A 14,347-nucleotide genomic window follows, 5' to 3' on the forward strand; every position below is an offset into this window, starting at 1 on the left:
TGAGGTTTGTAGTTTTCGAAGACAACATGCAAAGGGGAGTGTTTCAAAATATCATGTTTTTCAATCGCTAAATGAAGGTGATATCTATGGCCTGTCGTATACGTACATTCTCGTGACAGTTATTTTGTTATACATTTCAATGTGATATTTTTCCCAATTAAGGATTCCTCCGAGGTTACATTTAGCAAAAGGGACACAGGCCTTTAGCACCTAAGACCAATTGATCGCGTTTTCAAATATTAGTTGTATTTCAACCATGCCCCCGCTTTGCGTGATAGCCAAAACAACTCCTCCATTGATTTCACTGGTGATGGTTACGTACTCACAGCATCTGCCCATTTTGGATTTGACAAGAATGCAGTCCTGGAACATTTCCTCTTCTAGAAAAACTATGCAGCTCTTACTTTGCAATTGCAGAAGTCTACAAGCTAGACCAAGTTTTAAAAAAGTGGTTTGATTTTCAAGAGTATGTCATATTTGTTGATCAATAAATATTTACCCATGCAAGACGTTTCACGTTTAAATAATTTACTTGCATCTTGCCTTTTTCAGGTGAAATGTCTCATACTTTTCACCCATAATGAAGTGAATGAATAAGCAAGAACAAGTGAAATCACACCTGCTTTTTGGTCTGTAGTGGTAAGTAGCAGTATTTGTGTTTTTCTTAAGTAAGAAAGGTGGCCTGAGGAGGCGGAGCTAGCGAGCACCGAAAATGGCCGCCTAGTACCCGGGCTCCGTCGGCACCACATACAATCCTGCAAAAATCCTGCACCACCCTAACTTGTTCCTTGCCCTCGGCACCCCCAAAACTGGCGGAGCAGCTACGAATCGGGAGGAACCGACTTGAGAGAGATTCCGCCGGCCCCGACGGCGGTAGCTGGATCGCTCTCCTTTGCGCTGGGCGGGCCGCAGACCGCGGCCTCTGGTACGTCAGGCACCCGCGTTGCGTGCTGAGGCGAGCGGCGGAAGACGGCGGGCTCGCCCCCCCGGAGTGCGGACCTGCTGCGGGCGGCGATCGCGGACTCCGCCAGCGGGAGACACCGGAGGCCCTGGATCCCCGCTTCCCGAGGACACAACATAGCTGGTGAGACTGCCCGGCGGGTCGGAGGGGCTGCAGCGACGCCATTGAACCGCGATCGGAGCGGAGCGCAGGGGAGGTTGTGGAGGCGCCGCGCACACGGCACGGAGACAGCGGCAAGGCGGCCCACTGGGAAGACCACGCTCCTCTGAGTGCGCCCAAGCGACTGGGCTAACGATCCGGTGAACTATTGCAGTTGGGACCCAGGCTGGGTGTGTGACGGCGCCTGCAACGATCAGACACTTGGCCCAGTTTGCCTCCTTCTAGGCTCCCAGGGAAATATACCTGGGTTCCACGCGTGTGGAGTGGGGCAATAACAACGCTGTGGGAGCAACACGTGAACCAGGCTGGTTAGACTCGCTCCCTTCCCACGCCATCAGGGAGGTGCAAGGGTGTAGAGACGGTGACCAGACCCCTGAAATCTCTCTCTTTGACCCTGAGAGCCACGCTGAGGCAGTCGATTGCGCAACAGCGGACTACACTTCGCCTACGGAGAGTCACATTCGCCACAGGCCGCTATCAGTCATGGGGAAAGGGGACAGGACCCAGAGTAAGCTCCCCTTCTCACAGAGACGGGTGACAGTGCCGAGCCCTCTGACCCAGTGCGATGAGGAGGCGCACACTGGGGAGCCGCAGGAAGACAACGCGGACATTAAAACAATGCTCCGCTCCATGGAGCAGAACATCCAAACAAACATAGCGGCGCTGGGTTCCAAGATGGACGCCATGTCCTACAGAATGGACCGCATGGCGGAGCGCCTCGACAAGCACTCGGAAAGACACGATATGGCCGAACGGCGCATTACAGAGGTGGAGGAGGCCCAAACGGACCTGGACACAGCGAGACGGAGGGCGGAAACACTCATCAGAACATTACAGGACAAAACGGAGGACTTGGAAGCGCGGTCAAGACGCTGCAACCTCCGCATTACTGGCCTGCCGGAGACCACCCAGACGGGAAAAATGGAATTATTCATAGAAAGGTTGCTCATCACGCTCTTGGGAGAAGGAGAGTTCTCGGCAATGTTTGTCGTGGAGCGCGCGCACCGCACGCTGGGCCCAAAACCCAACCCGGGCCTCCCCCCACGCCCAGTCATTGCGAAACTGTTTAATTACAGGGACAGAGACACGGCGCTCCGGCTGGCACGAACCAAAGGAGACCTACAATTTGAGGGGTCGGCGATCTACATATTCCCGGACTTTACGGCAAGGGTGCAGGAAGCACGCAAACACTTCGCTCCGCACAAGAAACGCCTTAGGGATATGGGCCTAGACTATGCAATGTTGTACCCGGCCAAATGCGTGTGAATAGACAAGGCCACTCACATATCTTCACCGACCCGGCGGAACTGCAGAAAGCCCTGAAAACTTGGGGCAGGGAAAAGACGGACAGGCAAGCTGATCAACAGAAGGAGGCGGACTCGAGCCGCCTCGACGAACAGAAGTGATCTGGCAGTAAGAAGTCTGGAACTCGGAGAACTTATGAGGGGGACGCAGTTATCCTGGAGTTTGGAGGGTCGTCATTCTGGATGAGAGTCCCAATGAGACGATGAGACAGATAAGTGGGGCTGGGAATAGGAAATAGGAACAGACTGCTAGAAGTACTGAACTCTGTCCCTGTAGACTATGGGTGCCCCGGAAGTGGTGGTAACTGGTGGGGCAGAGGGGACTAATATGGGGTGGCGAGGGCGGGAGGGACAAACATGATGATCAAGGGGACTAATAGCCATACTGATGTGTGGGTTGGTGCATGGATACGTTGCTGGTGGTGCGGGGCGGAGGAAGGGGGGGCTGGGCTCCTGAGTCGACAGTTGGGCTCTTGGGAAGAGTTAGCTGGCTACCTTCGCCTCCACGCGCTATGCACATGGGGCTGTTGAAATTGTTGCTGGGGAGGGATGGATGGGATGGGAAACTGCATGACCGAATTGGGGTGGGTCTGCTGTGGGTGGCGGGGGATTGTTGGGGTCTGTATTAGGGTATGAGTTGTTGTCTTGTTTTACTGCCGAGGTGCTGCTGAGTTCCGATTTACACGAGGTTGCCACTGACACGATGCGTCACCTGTTCACTCTTGCCCCGTCGGGGCGCTTGACACTCCTGCATGGTTGCCTCCTCACTCACAGTGTTAGATATGGCGGGAGCTGACGTCACTGCGCCGCAGATGGGCACTGTACAGACTCACCTACGGGCGCTGACGTGGAACGTCAGGGGCCTCAATGACTTTAGGAAGCTGCGCAAAGTCCTTAGTTACCTGCGTAGGCATCACATAGATCTTGCTCTCCTGCAGGAGACACATTTACCACTTACCAGCAAAATGCTGATTGACAAAGGAATAGCGGGACATAGTATAGCAGCGGGCTTCACCACTCACTCGAGGGGGGCAATCATGTGGGTCAACCCAAGCTCCAAACTTACACTGACGACACTAGAGACAGATCCTGAGGGGCGATACGTCATCTGTAGATGCAGGGGCAAGGGGCATGATTTACTACTAGTGAATGTGTATGGGCCTAACTACGATTCACCTGATTTTTACGTGGAGTTGGCCCGGAAGTGCAAGGCATACGATCACTCGAGTATGCTCTGGGGAGGAGATTTCAATTTGGTCCTTGACCCAACACTGGATAGGTCTGCGGGTCCCCCCAGAAGCCCGTCGGCGGCTGCCACGGTACTCCAGACTGAACTAGTACACTTGGAGCTAATGGATGTGTGGCGTAGTCGGCACCCTTCCAGAGGGGGGTACACTCACTACTCTGCTTATCACGCACTCCACACCAGAATAGATTACTGGCTTGCATCACAACAGCTATCCAATAGTTTAAGGGACTGCCAGATATTGCCACGCACACTATCAGACCACTCTCCTCTTCTCCTGATTCTGGAGACGCCGGTGTGCGGGATTCCCCCCTTCACGTGGCGTTTCCCCCCGTATTCTCTACTTGACGAGGTATTCAGAGGGGAAATTGCAAACGAAATTGAAGAATTCTTTGAGACAAATATGGGCTCTGTGGAGAGTTTCCAAATGCTATGGGAGGCCTTTAAGGTCTACATTCGCGGGATAGCCATGGCTAAACACTCCAGTGTCTTGAAATCCATTAGACAGAGGCTGCAATTCCTTGAGAATCAGCTATCAGCACTGGAAGAGGAACAGCGGGTGGACCCTGAGGGTGACACCCTGGACCGAATTAAACGACTACTGACAGAATATAACGCAGAAGCGGACAGGGAGGTGCAACACATGGGTAAATATGCCACGGCCCGCAACTATGGCGAGGGTGAAAGACCTGGCTCCCTCCTGGCCAAGATGATTCGGAACGAAAGACGCCCAATAATCGTGGGTGAGCTGGTTTCGAGCACGGGAGAGATACTCACAGACGAAGAGCAGATTGTTGGGGAATTTAGGCAGTACTATTCCTCACTCTACGAATCTCAGTCTACTGGAATGGAGGGGCAATCGACGACTACTTAAGTTATATTAAAATGCCGCAGCTGTCCAACTCGCAAAGAGAATTCCTCATGATGCCCATCCAAAAGGAGGAAATAACGGAGGCGCTTGATAGCATGCGGTCAGGTAGCGCCCCGGGCGCTGACGGGCTGACTGTAGGCTTCTACAAGGCCTTCACGGAACAGTTGGTCCCCTTCCTCTCAGTATTATTTGACGACATATGTATGGAAGGTTGCATGCCCCCGACCATGCGAGAGGCACTTATTGTAACGATCCTTAAGCCAGGGAAGCCCGCTACGGAGTGTGGCTCATACAGACCCCTGTCCCTGATAAATGTCGACGCAAAGCTTTTTGCCAAAGTGCTCGCGACTCGACTCGCGCTGCTCGCCCCGGAACTGGTAGCCCCAGAACAGGCCGGTTTTATACCCTCTCGGAACCTCACGTACAATATACGCACAGTCCTGGGGACGATGCAGCATGTGAGGCCGGAAAATAAGGCATTGGCAGTATTTCTCGATATGGAGAAGGCGTTCGACTCTGTAGAGTGGCCATTCATGTCCAGAGTGCTCAGGAAGCTGGGGCTGGGCGAGCCCTTCCTACAAATGATAGGCGCCCTGTACTATAAACCAACGGCCAGGGTACGAATCGGTGATAGAGTCACGGAAGCGTTCGGAATAGGCAGGGGCACTAGACAGGGCTGCCCCCTCTCCCCATTACTATATGCCCTAGTGGCAGAGCCTCTAGCGTGTGCGCTCCGGGAATACCACAGTCATGAGGGCATTAATTTCCCTACTTACAAGATTTGTATCTCCACGTACGCTGACGACACACTCTTGTACATTAGGGACCTGGAGCTTAACCTCTCCCCTGTACTCAGGGAGGTGGTGCAGTTTGGTGCCCTATCTGGTTTAAAGGTGAACTGGACCAAGTCGGTGGCGTTCCCACTGACTCCGGTGACAAGTAAATTTGTCATGGATTACCCATTACAGTGGTCAGAAGACCCGGTTAGGTACTTGGGCATACAGCTTCATCCTGATCCGGATGTGTTGGTGAGGGAAAACTATGGTGTGGCTTATACGAAGTTGACGGAGGATGTGGACAGGTGGTGTACGTTACCGCTGTCCTTGTCAGGCCGCATTGCACTAATGAAAATGATTGTGCTCCCGAGGTTCCTGTTCCTATTCAACAATCTCCCGGTGATCCTATCTAAGGCCTTTTTCAGAACGATGACACAAACTCTCACGCGATTGGCATGGGGAGGTAAGCAACCTAGGGTACAGTGGCAAGTTCTCACCCTACCGTATGAGCAAGGCGGCCTGGGGGCCCCAGACATAGAAAGGTATTACAGGATCGCACAAGCGACACACCTGCATACATGGATACACGGGGACCGTAACATTCCACACGTGATCCTGGAGACACTATTCACAAAGCCCCTCCCCCCGGCGGCTACTGTATTTGAACCAGCCACGAGACGGGTAGGGTCTCTGGACTCGATCACGGCTACGAACCACGCATGGCACTCCTTGTACAAAAGTCATGACTGCACGCTACTATATTCCCCACTGGTCCCGATAGACTGGGCTGTGTGGCTATCGCCGCTACGGGAGAGGGGGGTCACGCGTGCCCTTAATCAACTAGGTATACATAAGCTGGGAGACTTGTTCAGGGACGGAAGAGTGGTCTCCTGGGCCCAGGTCGCTCCCTCCCGGCCTCCGGCGTCAATGCTGCACCAGTTCCATCTGCACAGAGTCCGCGCGGCGCTTCAGGACCTGTTGGGTCCACTGATGGAGAAGCGCCCCGAACTGCCAGAGCTGACGTATGTTATAAAAACCCCGACATCTAGCAAATTGATCTCGCGGTTATACAAGGTTGGGCAGTGTACCCGGGATCAGACAACTTCGAAGGCCCGACTGGCGTGGCAACGTGACTTGCAGGCGGAGATTAGCGACTCAATGTGGAAATATTGCTGCCAAAATACAAAAAGGGTATCGCTTAATGCCAGACACAGACTTATTCAATTTAAATTTCTGCAGCGAGTGTATTACACTCCAGAACGCCTGCATAGATACGGTCTACGACAGACGTCCGAATGCGAGCGCTGCCATACACCACTGGCGGACTTCCTACATCTGGCATGGTCCTGCCCGGGTGTTAACAACTTCTGGAAGGAAGTCTTTTTGGAACTGGGTAGAATACTTGAGATTGAACTCCCAGTCGACCCTGCGTTGGCGTTGCTGGGACACACCAGGGTTCTGCCTCTGGCGACACGTCGCCTGGCAGGCATGGGGCTACTTATGGCTCGACGGGTAGTTGCACAGTGTTGGATGAGAGGCCCGTTGCCAACCAAAAACAGGTGGGACAGGGATATGCTGTACAGTTGCACCCAATCACAGCTTTATAGTGAACTCCTACCCCCGGTTAGTAGACCCAAAAAATGTTGGGACCTATATCTGACCTATGACTCCAATAAACACACCGCGGATACGGATCAGGAGGAGACAGAGGAGCGTCAAACGAGGGAGGAGGGCCCAGAGGACTAGACACAAGATATTGGTGGTCTGGGGAGGTAAAGTAGGCGGGATGCCTGGATTTCCGGGTACCTGGAGGACACAAGACATATAGATTGCTTACACTGGGATATGTACAGGGCGGAGGGGCGGGCAGGGACCTGGGCGGTGGTGAGAAGGCAGACACAGCGTAGAAGTGAGCAGGGTGACACATAGCATTGAGAAGTCGGAGGCACAATAGTGGAAGGCGCGCAGGCAGTCAGGGGAAGAGGGTGGGAGGTTGTTGGGAATGTTACGATAAAGGTGATAGACCTGGACCACGTTGACGGACACACACACACTTCAGGTTATTATTCGCACTGCATTGGAGCTGCCACGTGCACGATTGCCCAGACACGAGGATAGAGGGAAAGGGGCAGCGGCATGCACTCAACACCATCGGAGCTGTACTATTTGTGATTTGGATCACTGGACCACTGGATAGACGACGGTATGATTCTATGCGTTGGTTTTGATCACTGTACAGACGTAGCCCTTGATTGCTGCCGGCCCCAGGGTTGTAGGCGGAAAGCTGTGTGTGTGACTTGATGATGAATAAAAGTTTATAACCAAAAAAAAAAAAAAAAAAAAAGAAAGAAAGGTGGCCTGAACTTTATAATCATATTGCTAACTGCTTCAAAGCCAGGTGCGATTTATTTAATAATATACAAAGGTTTAACAATCTAGATGTCACATAAACTGAATACAATGATTAAACCATACATATAGATGAATTACATCATACAGATTTGAGTGTTTATTTAAAATCATAATTAACAGACAAAATTACCATAAATCAGATTGCAAATGGTTTCCAAAATTGACCAATTCCCCAACTAAGCACCCCTCTCTTGGAATGGCAACCCAATCAAAACATTATCTTGCATATTATTACACAATATACAGGCCAGCATAATTCAGCGAGTTACAACAGCACATTGCTTAGCCACATTATTAAACTACCCACCGCAGTAGGCTGCAACTATCCCAACTTTTACTAAATCAAACATGGAGCCATAACTTGCCATACAAGGTTTGACGAGTGAACATAATCCAAGCTTGCAGCAAACTGGTCTGTTGCTCAAATTTGTAGTAAATTGCCAAAATGTCCCCTGCAACCCATTGCCTGTCCAAGAATGGAGAATCCTTTGGATAACCCCTAACCCAATACTTCAGTCCCATACATGGCAAATGGTGCATTCTTACCATGTAGGAGTAATGGAGCTTTTCTCATGAGCAAGCTTTTTCCTCTCAGAATTTTCAAAGAAAAGGAATAACTACAACCATAACAGAAACAACTTACTGGGTTATCAGTAGAATCATCTGACAACTGTAAACCAAAATAGTCCCTCTCAGTCAAATCGAGATGGTTGAAGACTAAATCCAACAGAACTTGTCCTTGGTCATGTTTCTAAAAGGAATAAAAAACAAGAAGATTTCAACAACTGCCTAAGTTGATCAAATGACAATATTAAGTGTCCCTAACTACAGTAAAAACCTTACACAAACATTTGATCCAAACAAGACAACTTGAACTGTTCAGAAAAGTGATTTCTGAAATTGAACTTTGAGAATGAAGCACATTGCTAGTGACAAACTGTTGTTCAATGAGCGAAATTATAACATAATGTACTTGGGGTAGGGGAAATCTTTCACTTCCTCTTAATAGTGTTCTCCACAGATGTCTTAAAGTATGAATCAATTTACCTATGATCACTTTAAACTTGAAGACACAAAAATGTATTCTTCTCATTTTCTCTTCTTTATTAACAAATTGTTAAATTACTCAATCAACTTTATTTCGGTCAACATGACCCCAAAAGTACAATCCCAATGCATACAAATACATTTAAAATTACATCAAAAATCAATTTAATTTAAAAGACATGGGGAAAGCAATAAGGACATTATTGGTGCACATGTAAAATAAATGGATTCCAAGCGCCATTTAAAAAGCCTACAGTTCTAATTAGTTCGCCGAGAAGAGACAAAAGAAGCAAAAGTCACAGAGTGTTATTCATAGCAGGGAACAAGGATCCACCCTAGGAAAGTGCGATGTGCAAATAAATAAGTAAATAATTTTTTTAATTTGCATAAAAAAATTCCTAAAAGGGATGACCTGTATTCTTACCATACGACTAATGGTAAGACCTGGCACTGGGGGCCCCCTGTGCTACAGGCTGCTTCTACACACAATATTTAGATTAATTGTAGTGGTAGGCTAATGAATTACCATTTCCCTGAAGCATAACTAAGGGACCAATTAACAAGCTCAATTTTAATCTAATCATGTTAAAACAAGATCTTATTTTAAAACGAACACGGGTAGCCACGGATAGATGTTTTCCCAACTGTTTGTTCATAAAATAAAATTGTTGCATTTCCACCAGGAACAACATCCTGGCTCTTTTTAGGGTGCTTTCGTGAATATCCTGCCGGTACACCACATGAAAAATAGGAAACTTGCAACTGAGTAAACAATCGGGATACTAGAATCATGCTTCAGTATCCTGAAAGCCTTAGAGCAGCGTCCAGTTCCAAGGTTCCTACAAATCTGCACCAGCCATCGTTTTATTGCCTAATGGTAGCCAGGGCAGCTAAAAAACTAGCGGATTACTGACTCGTCAGGACAGTCACATGCCGGACAATTCAAAACTTGCAAACCCCCCAAATTATATGTAAAACAACGGAGAGGCAGGACCCCATGCCTAAACTGGAGGTAAAGCTTTCTAGCGGCTGCCGGTTTGATATCATGTAGGGCCAGCTCAAAGCAAAATCTATTTTTAATTTCCAGAAAGGCTGAGGTTAACTTGCCTATTCGGGGGCAGCTATGAACCTGTGCCAATTTATGCTCCTCATAATGGGCCTTCAATGATTTCCTGGGTAGTAAGGAACGGATGTATGACGTTCCATCGCGCACATTTACATCGCGCGCTTTTTCCCCGCATCTATTTGATCGCCGAGTCCATTACATCGCCTGTTTTCACCTCGCAATCTATTGCAACGCGATTCCATTGCTTTCTATTGGGCCGTACTTTACCCCGCAGTACAGCATGTCGCATGGCAAAACAACGCGGTCTTTGGAATCTTCCTCTCACATGAGGTAACTGCAGCAGAGGTTTTAGAAGGGCAGGGCAGAAGGGATGTGTGAATGTGAAAATGAAAAAAACGTATAACGTGGCAAGATAGGTTCGTGCTGGGGGGAATCGTGAACTCATTAACAGGAAAGATATCAGAACAAAAACGGAGGGAAGTTCAAATCAATGTCTGTAGTTTGGGCGGTAACATTCAGAAGTATAATTGAGGTGGCGCTGTATACATAATCTTTGTGTTCATGTAAAATATGTTTTCTTGACATGCTTACATTGGCACGGAAAGCAGCACGGCCTGTGTTTGTGGCGAGTGTTTCTTCCTGCACTCCGAGGCCAAACACATGTAGAAAACACCGTGGTTGCCATCCTCTGCAAAAACAGCTGTGCCAAAATCACTGGAAGCCTGCTAATTGGTAACTCACACAATCTCACCTTCTTTCTCCTAGTACATTGAACGCGACTCCCCTCTACACTTATACATGAACAGCATCTGCTAAAAATGCCCTTTGCCTGCGCATCTGTGCCAGTCATTGCACTCCGTGCCTAACAGCAAGCTTGGCAGCGCACGCCAATATTGACAACATTGTTGAAATTGTTGGAATATTGCAGGTAATCATAAATCAGAAATATAAAAAAGAAGCACTTGTAAGTGTGTATTTTTTTTGTGGCTCAGGCGAGTCTCGATCCTTGGTTCCAAGCACCAAAGTCAGCAGCGCTATCCGTGTTTCCACCTCCTCTCCCTCTGTGCAGGGACTGCATTTTGCATGGATTTCACTTATTCCACTGTCGTCTCTTCTCAAAAGGGCCAGAATATGTTAAAAAAACGTCGTGTTGTGCCCTTCAACGCGTGCACCTGCTTTATTATCGATCTGTAAGTGCTTCGTGTTGATGCTCCTGCCCCAAAAAGTCACATTTCAACACGAAGCACTTATAGATCAGAATAAAGCAGGTGCACGCGTTGAAGGGCACAACCCGACGTTTTTTAACATTTCCTGGCCCTTTTGATATTCCGTTTTTTTTTATAAAATAAAGCAGGTGCACGCGTTGAAGGGCACAATCCGTTTTTTGTTGTATCAAAATAAAGCAGGTGCACCTGCTTATGGCACCCACCCACCCACGCATCCATCCACGCATCCATCCATCCACGCATCCACCCACCCACGCATCCATCCACGCATCCATCCACACATCCATCCACCCACCCATCCACCCACCCATCCACCCACCCACGCATCCATCCACCCACGCATCCAACCCACCCATCCATGCATCCAACCCACGCACGCATCCAACCCACGCATCCACGCATCCATCCACGCATCCAACCCGCGCACGCATCCAACCCACGCATCCACCCACCCACGCATCCGTCCATCCACCCATCCATCCACCCACCCACACACACACTCATCCATGCATCCATCCACCGACCCACGCATCCATCCACCCACCCATCCACGCATCCCCCCACCCACCCACTCATCCATGCATCCATCCACCAACCCATGCATCCACCCTCCCACCCACGCATCCAACCCACGCATCCATCCACCCACCCATCCACCCACCCATTCACGCACCCAGCAAGCGACCCATTCACGCACCCACCAACCAACCCACCCATCCACCCCATGCACGCAGCCATAGAAAGCAAATATATATGTTTTTTTTTCCCATCCACCCAATCACACACAGTAAGTAACAAAAACACTTAAAATGTATTAAGGGTATATTGTTGAATCTTCCACGCAGTGTATAAAAAGTAAGTTCTTCTTGGAATGTTGGGCACCAAAACAAAATGTACATTGTTTATGTTTTTTTTATTGTAGACGTGACAGGAGGTTCGAACATTAGTCCCGGGCACCAAAGTTGGGCGCGTTGCCCTCAGACCACATCGTTGTCCGTTTCGTGGCCGTGAATCATTTGGCCGTGAATCATTTCTGGTATTTGGGGCCCTCGGACAGATATATAATATACAGAATTAACGTAAATTCAAGTAGCAGAGCAAATGTTATATAAGCAGATCTTAACTGCTGTTCTTCAAAGAGAATTCTGCTTGTGGAGTGTAAGTATAAATTAGATCAGGTGAAGATTAGCAACATTGCAAGGACCGCTAACTAGCATGCACCACTTCCCAGTAGGGTTGTATATTTATGCGCATTAGCAGCTTGAGGCCTATGTCCAATTTGGCAGCAAAAAAAGGCAGCTGGAAAGTATGAACTGATATAGAAGGGTTCAAAATCTTAGTTCTATGAACTGATATACAAGGGTTCAAATTCTTAGTTCATCCAGTAACTGCCACTATAAAACAGAGAAGTATGACGTGGGACTGCTGGTGTGGCCAAAAGGCGAAAATCCTAATTGTATATCAGATAATATCATAACTTTATATGTGTTGGAAACGTGACAGGAGGTTCGAACATTAGTCCCCTGCACCAAAGTTGGCCTCGTTGCCCTCAGACCATCGTTGTCCGTTATGCGGAAATCATAATTGTATATCAGATAATATCATCTCTTTATATGTGTTGGAGACGGTTTGACCATCATTGTCCGTTGTGAGGTCGTAAATGATTTCTATAATTTGGTGCCCTCGAAGTCATAATTGTATCATACAATATGTGCTCGTAAATCTTTTCTATTATTTGGGTCGTAATCATTTCTATTTTGGTGCCCTCGCCCATCATGTGTCATATCCGTTCTTTATGCTTTTCTTTTCTATTATTTGGTGCCCTCGCCCATCATGTGTCATTTCCGTTATATCTTTTTTTTCGTATTAACTTTGGTGTACATTTGCATGCCTTTTGCCCTGCCGTTTTGTGGCGATGTAATTGCTTTTGCATGTGTCATATCCGTTCGTTTATGCTTTTCTTTTCTATTATTTTGTGCCCTCGCCCATCATGTGTCATTTCCGTTATATATTTTTTTTCGTAATAACTTTGGTGTACATTTGCATGCCTTTTGCCCTGCCGTTATATCTTTTTTTTCGTAATAACTTTGGTGTACATTTGCATGCCTTTTGCCCTGCCGTTTTGTGGCGATGTAATTGCTTTTGCCCTGTAATGCGATGTAATACCTAGCGCTTTAAAAGTCATTGCGGCGTCTTAGCATGCGACGCGGTAGCATGCGGTGTGCAGCCATCTGCGATGTAATAGTCGCGATGCGATAGCAGCGCGATGCAGTGCTTCCGCTGTGATGGGTGTTTCCCGTAAGGAACAGGCGGACTCAGGATCACCCCAAAGTTCACCCAGCCCCAAGCTGGTTAGCCTGTGTTTAATGTACGTAAGCCACGGCAGTTTGGCAGCACCCCGCAGGTTCATTACTTCTGATAATTCCTCCGTATGATGAAAGTTCTGGGGTAACCCACACACGACGCCAGTACAATAAGGGTTTCAGGTTAGATACATCTGCGATTGCCATGAGACCCAGATCTAGTCAGAGCGGGATTAGTGGAGTGCGCCTTGGTAGTTTTTACAGCTGTCTGACAAAATTGTTCTCTACCTGTGTTAAGTTCTCGTGACTTGCATAGCCCCAGACTTCAGCACCGTATAACGCCCCTCCCCCGGCTTGAGCCTTATAGATTTCAATGGCTGGACTCACTGGTTTCTGCCTAGACTTGCAGAAAACCTTCATGATGCCATCTGACGATTGCGCTAATTTTAATGAAGATTTTTTAATTTGTGCCCCCCCAATCCACCGTTTCTGTGATTGTAATGCAGAGATAATCGAAAGAGAAAACTCTTTCGAGGGGTTTACCATTTAGTGAATGATTTGCTCGTGTACTCTTAGGGCTATTAAACACCATAAATATGGTTTTCTGTAAGATTAATTTCTAGTCCTCTTTCACTACAGAATACTTCAAATTTATTAAGTACCCGCTGGATCCCCATGGGAGATTTGAATACTAATAAAGTGTCATCGGCAAACAACATTGCTGGGATTATACGGGAGGCTAATTTGGGTGCATCGAGGTCTTTTTCTGCTAATAAAAAAATCTATCAGGCCATTGATATAAAGGCTAAAGAGAGTGGGGGCAAGCACACAGCCCTGGCGAACATCGGGCATAATCGGATGGGTGCAGTTAACTTTCGGTCCTTGCCATACCTGATTTGCACAAAGTTGTCATCGTGCAGCCGCTATATTAGATGGGTTAGATATACTGGAACCCCCATCTTGTGGAGGACTGTCG

The 14,347-nt window shown here is 48.3% G+C and overlaps 1 protein-coding gene across 1 annotated transcript in view; it reads right to left on the bottom strand.

Moving 5' to 3' along the window:
• PTPN4 (protein tyrosine phosphatase non-receptor type 4) overlaps positions 1 to 14,347 on the bottom strand; it is a 1,253,225-nt gene that overhangs the window by 1,119,132 nt on the left and 119,746 nt on the right. The window contains exon 3 of the mRNA XM_078682081.1: positions 8,373 to 8,480. Within this exon, the coding sequence (XP_078538207.1) occupies positions 8,373 to 8,480 (108 nt within the window). The remainder of the gene's footprint in view (positions 1 to 8,372; positions 8,481 to 14,347) is intronic.

The sequence above is a fragment of the Lissotriton helveticus genome, chromosome 3_1, assembly GCF_964261635.1.
Source record: "Lissotriton helveticus chromosome 3_1, aLisHel1.1, whole genome shotgun sequence".
NCBI classification, from domain to species: domain Eukaryota; kingdom Metazoa; phylum Chordata; class Amphibia; order Caudata; family Salamandridae; genus Lissotriton; species Lissotriton helveticus.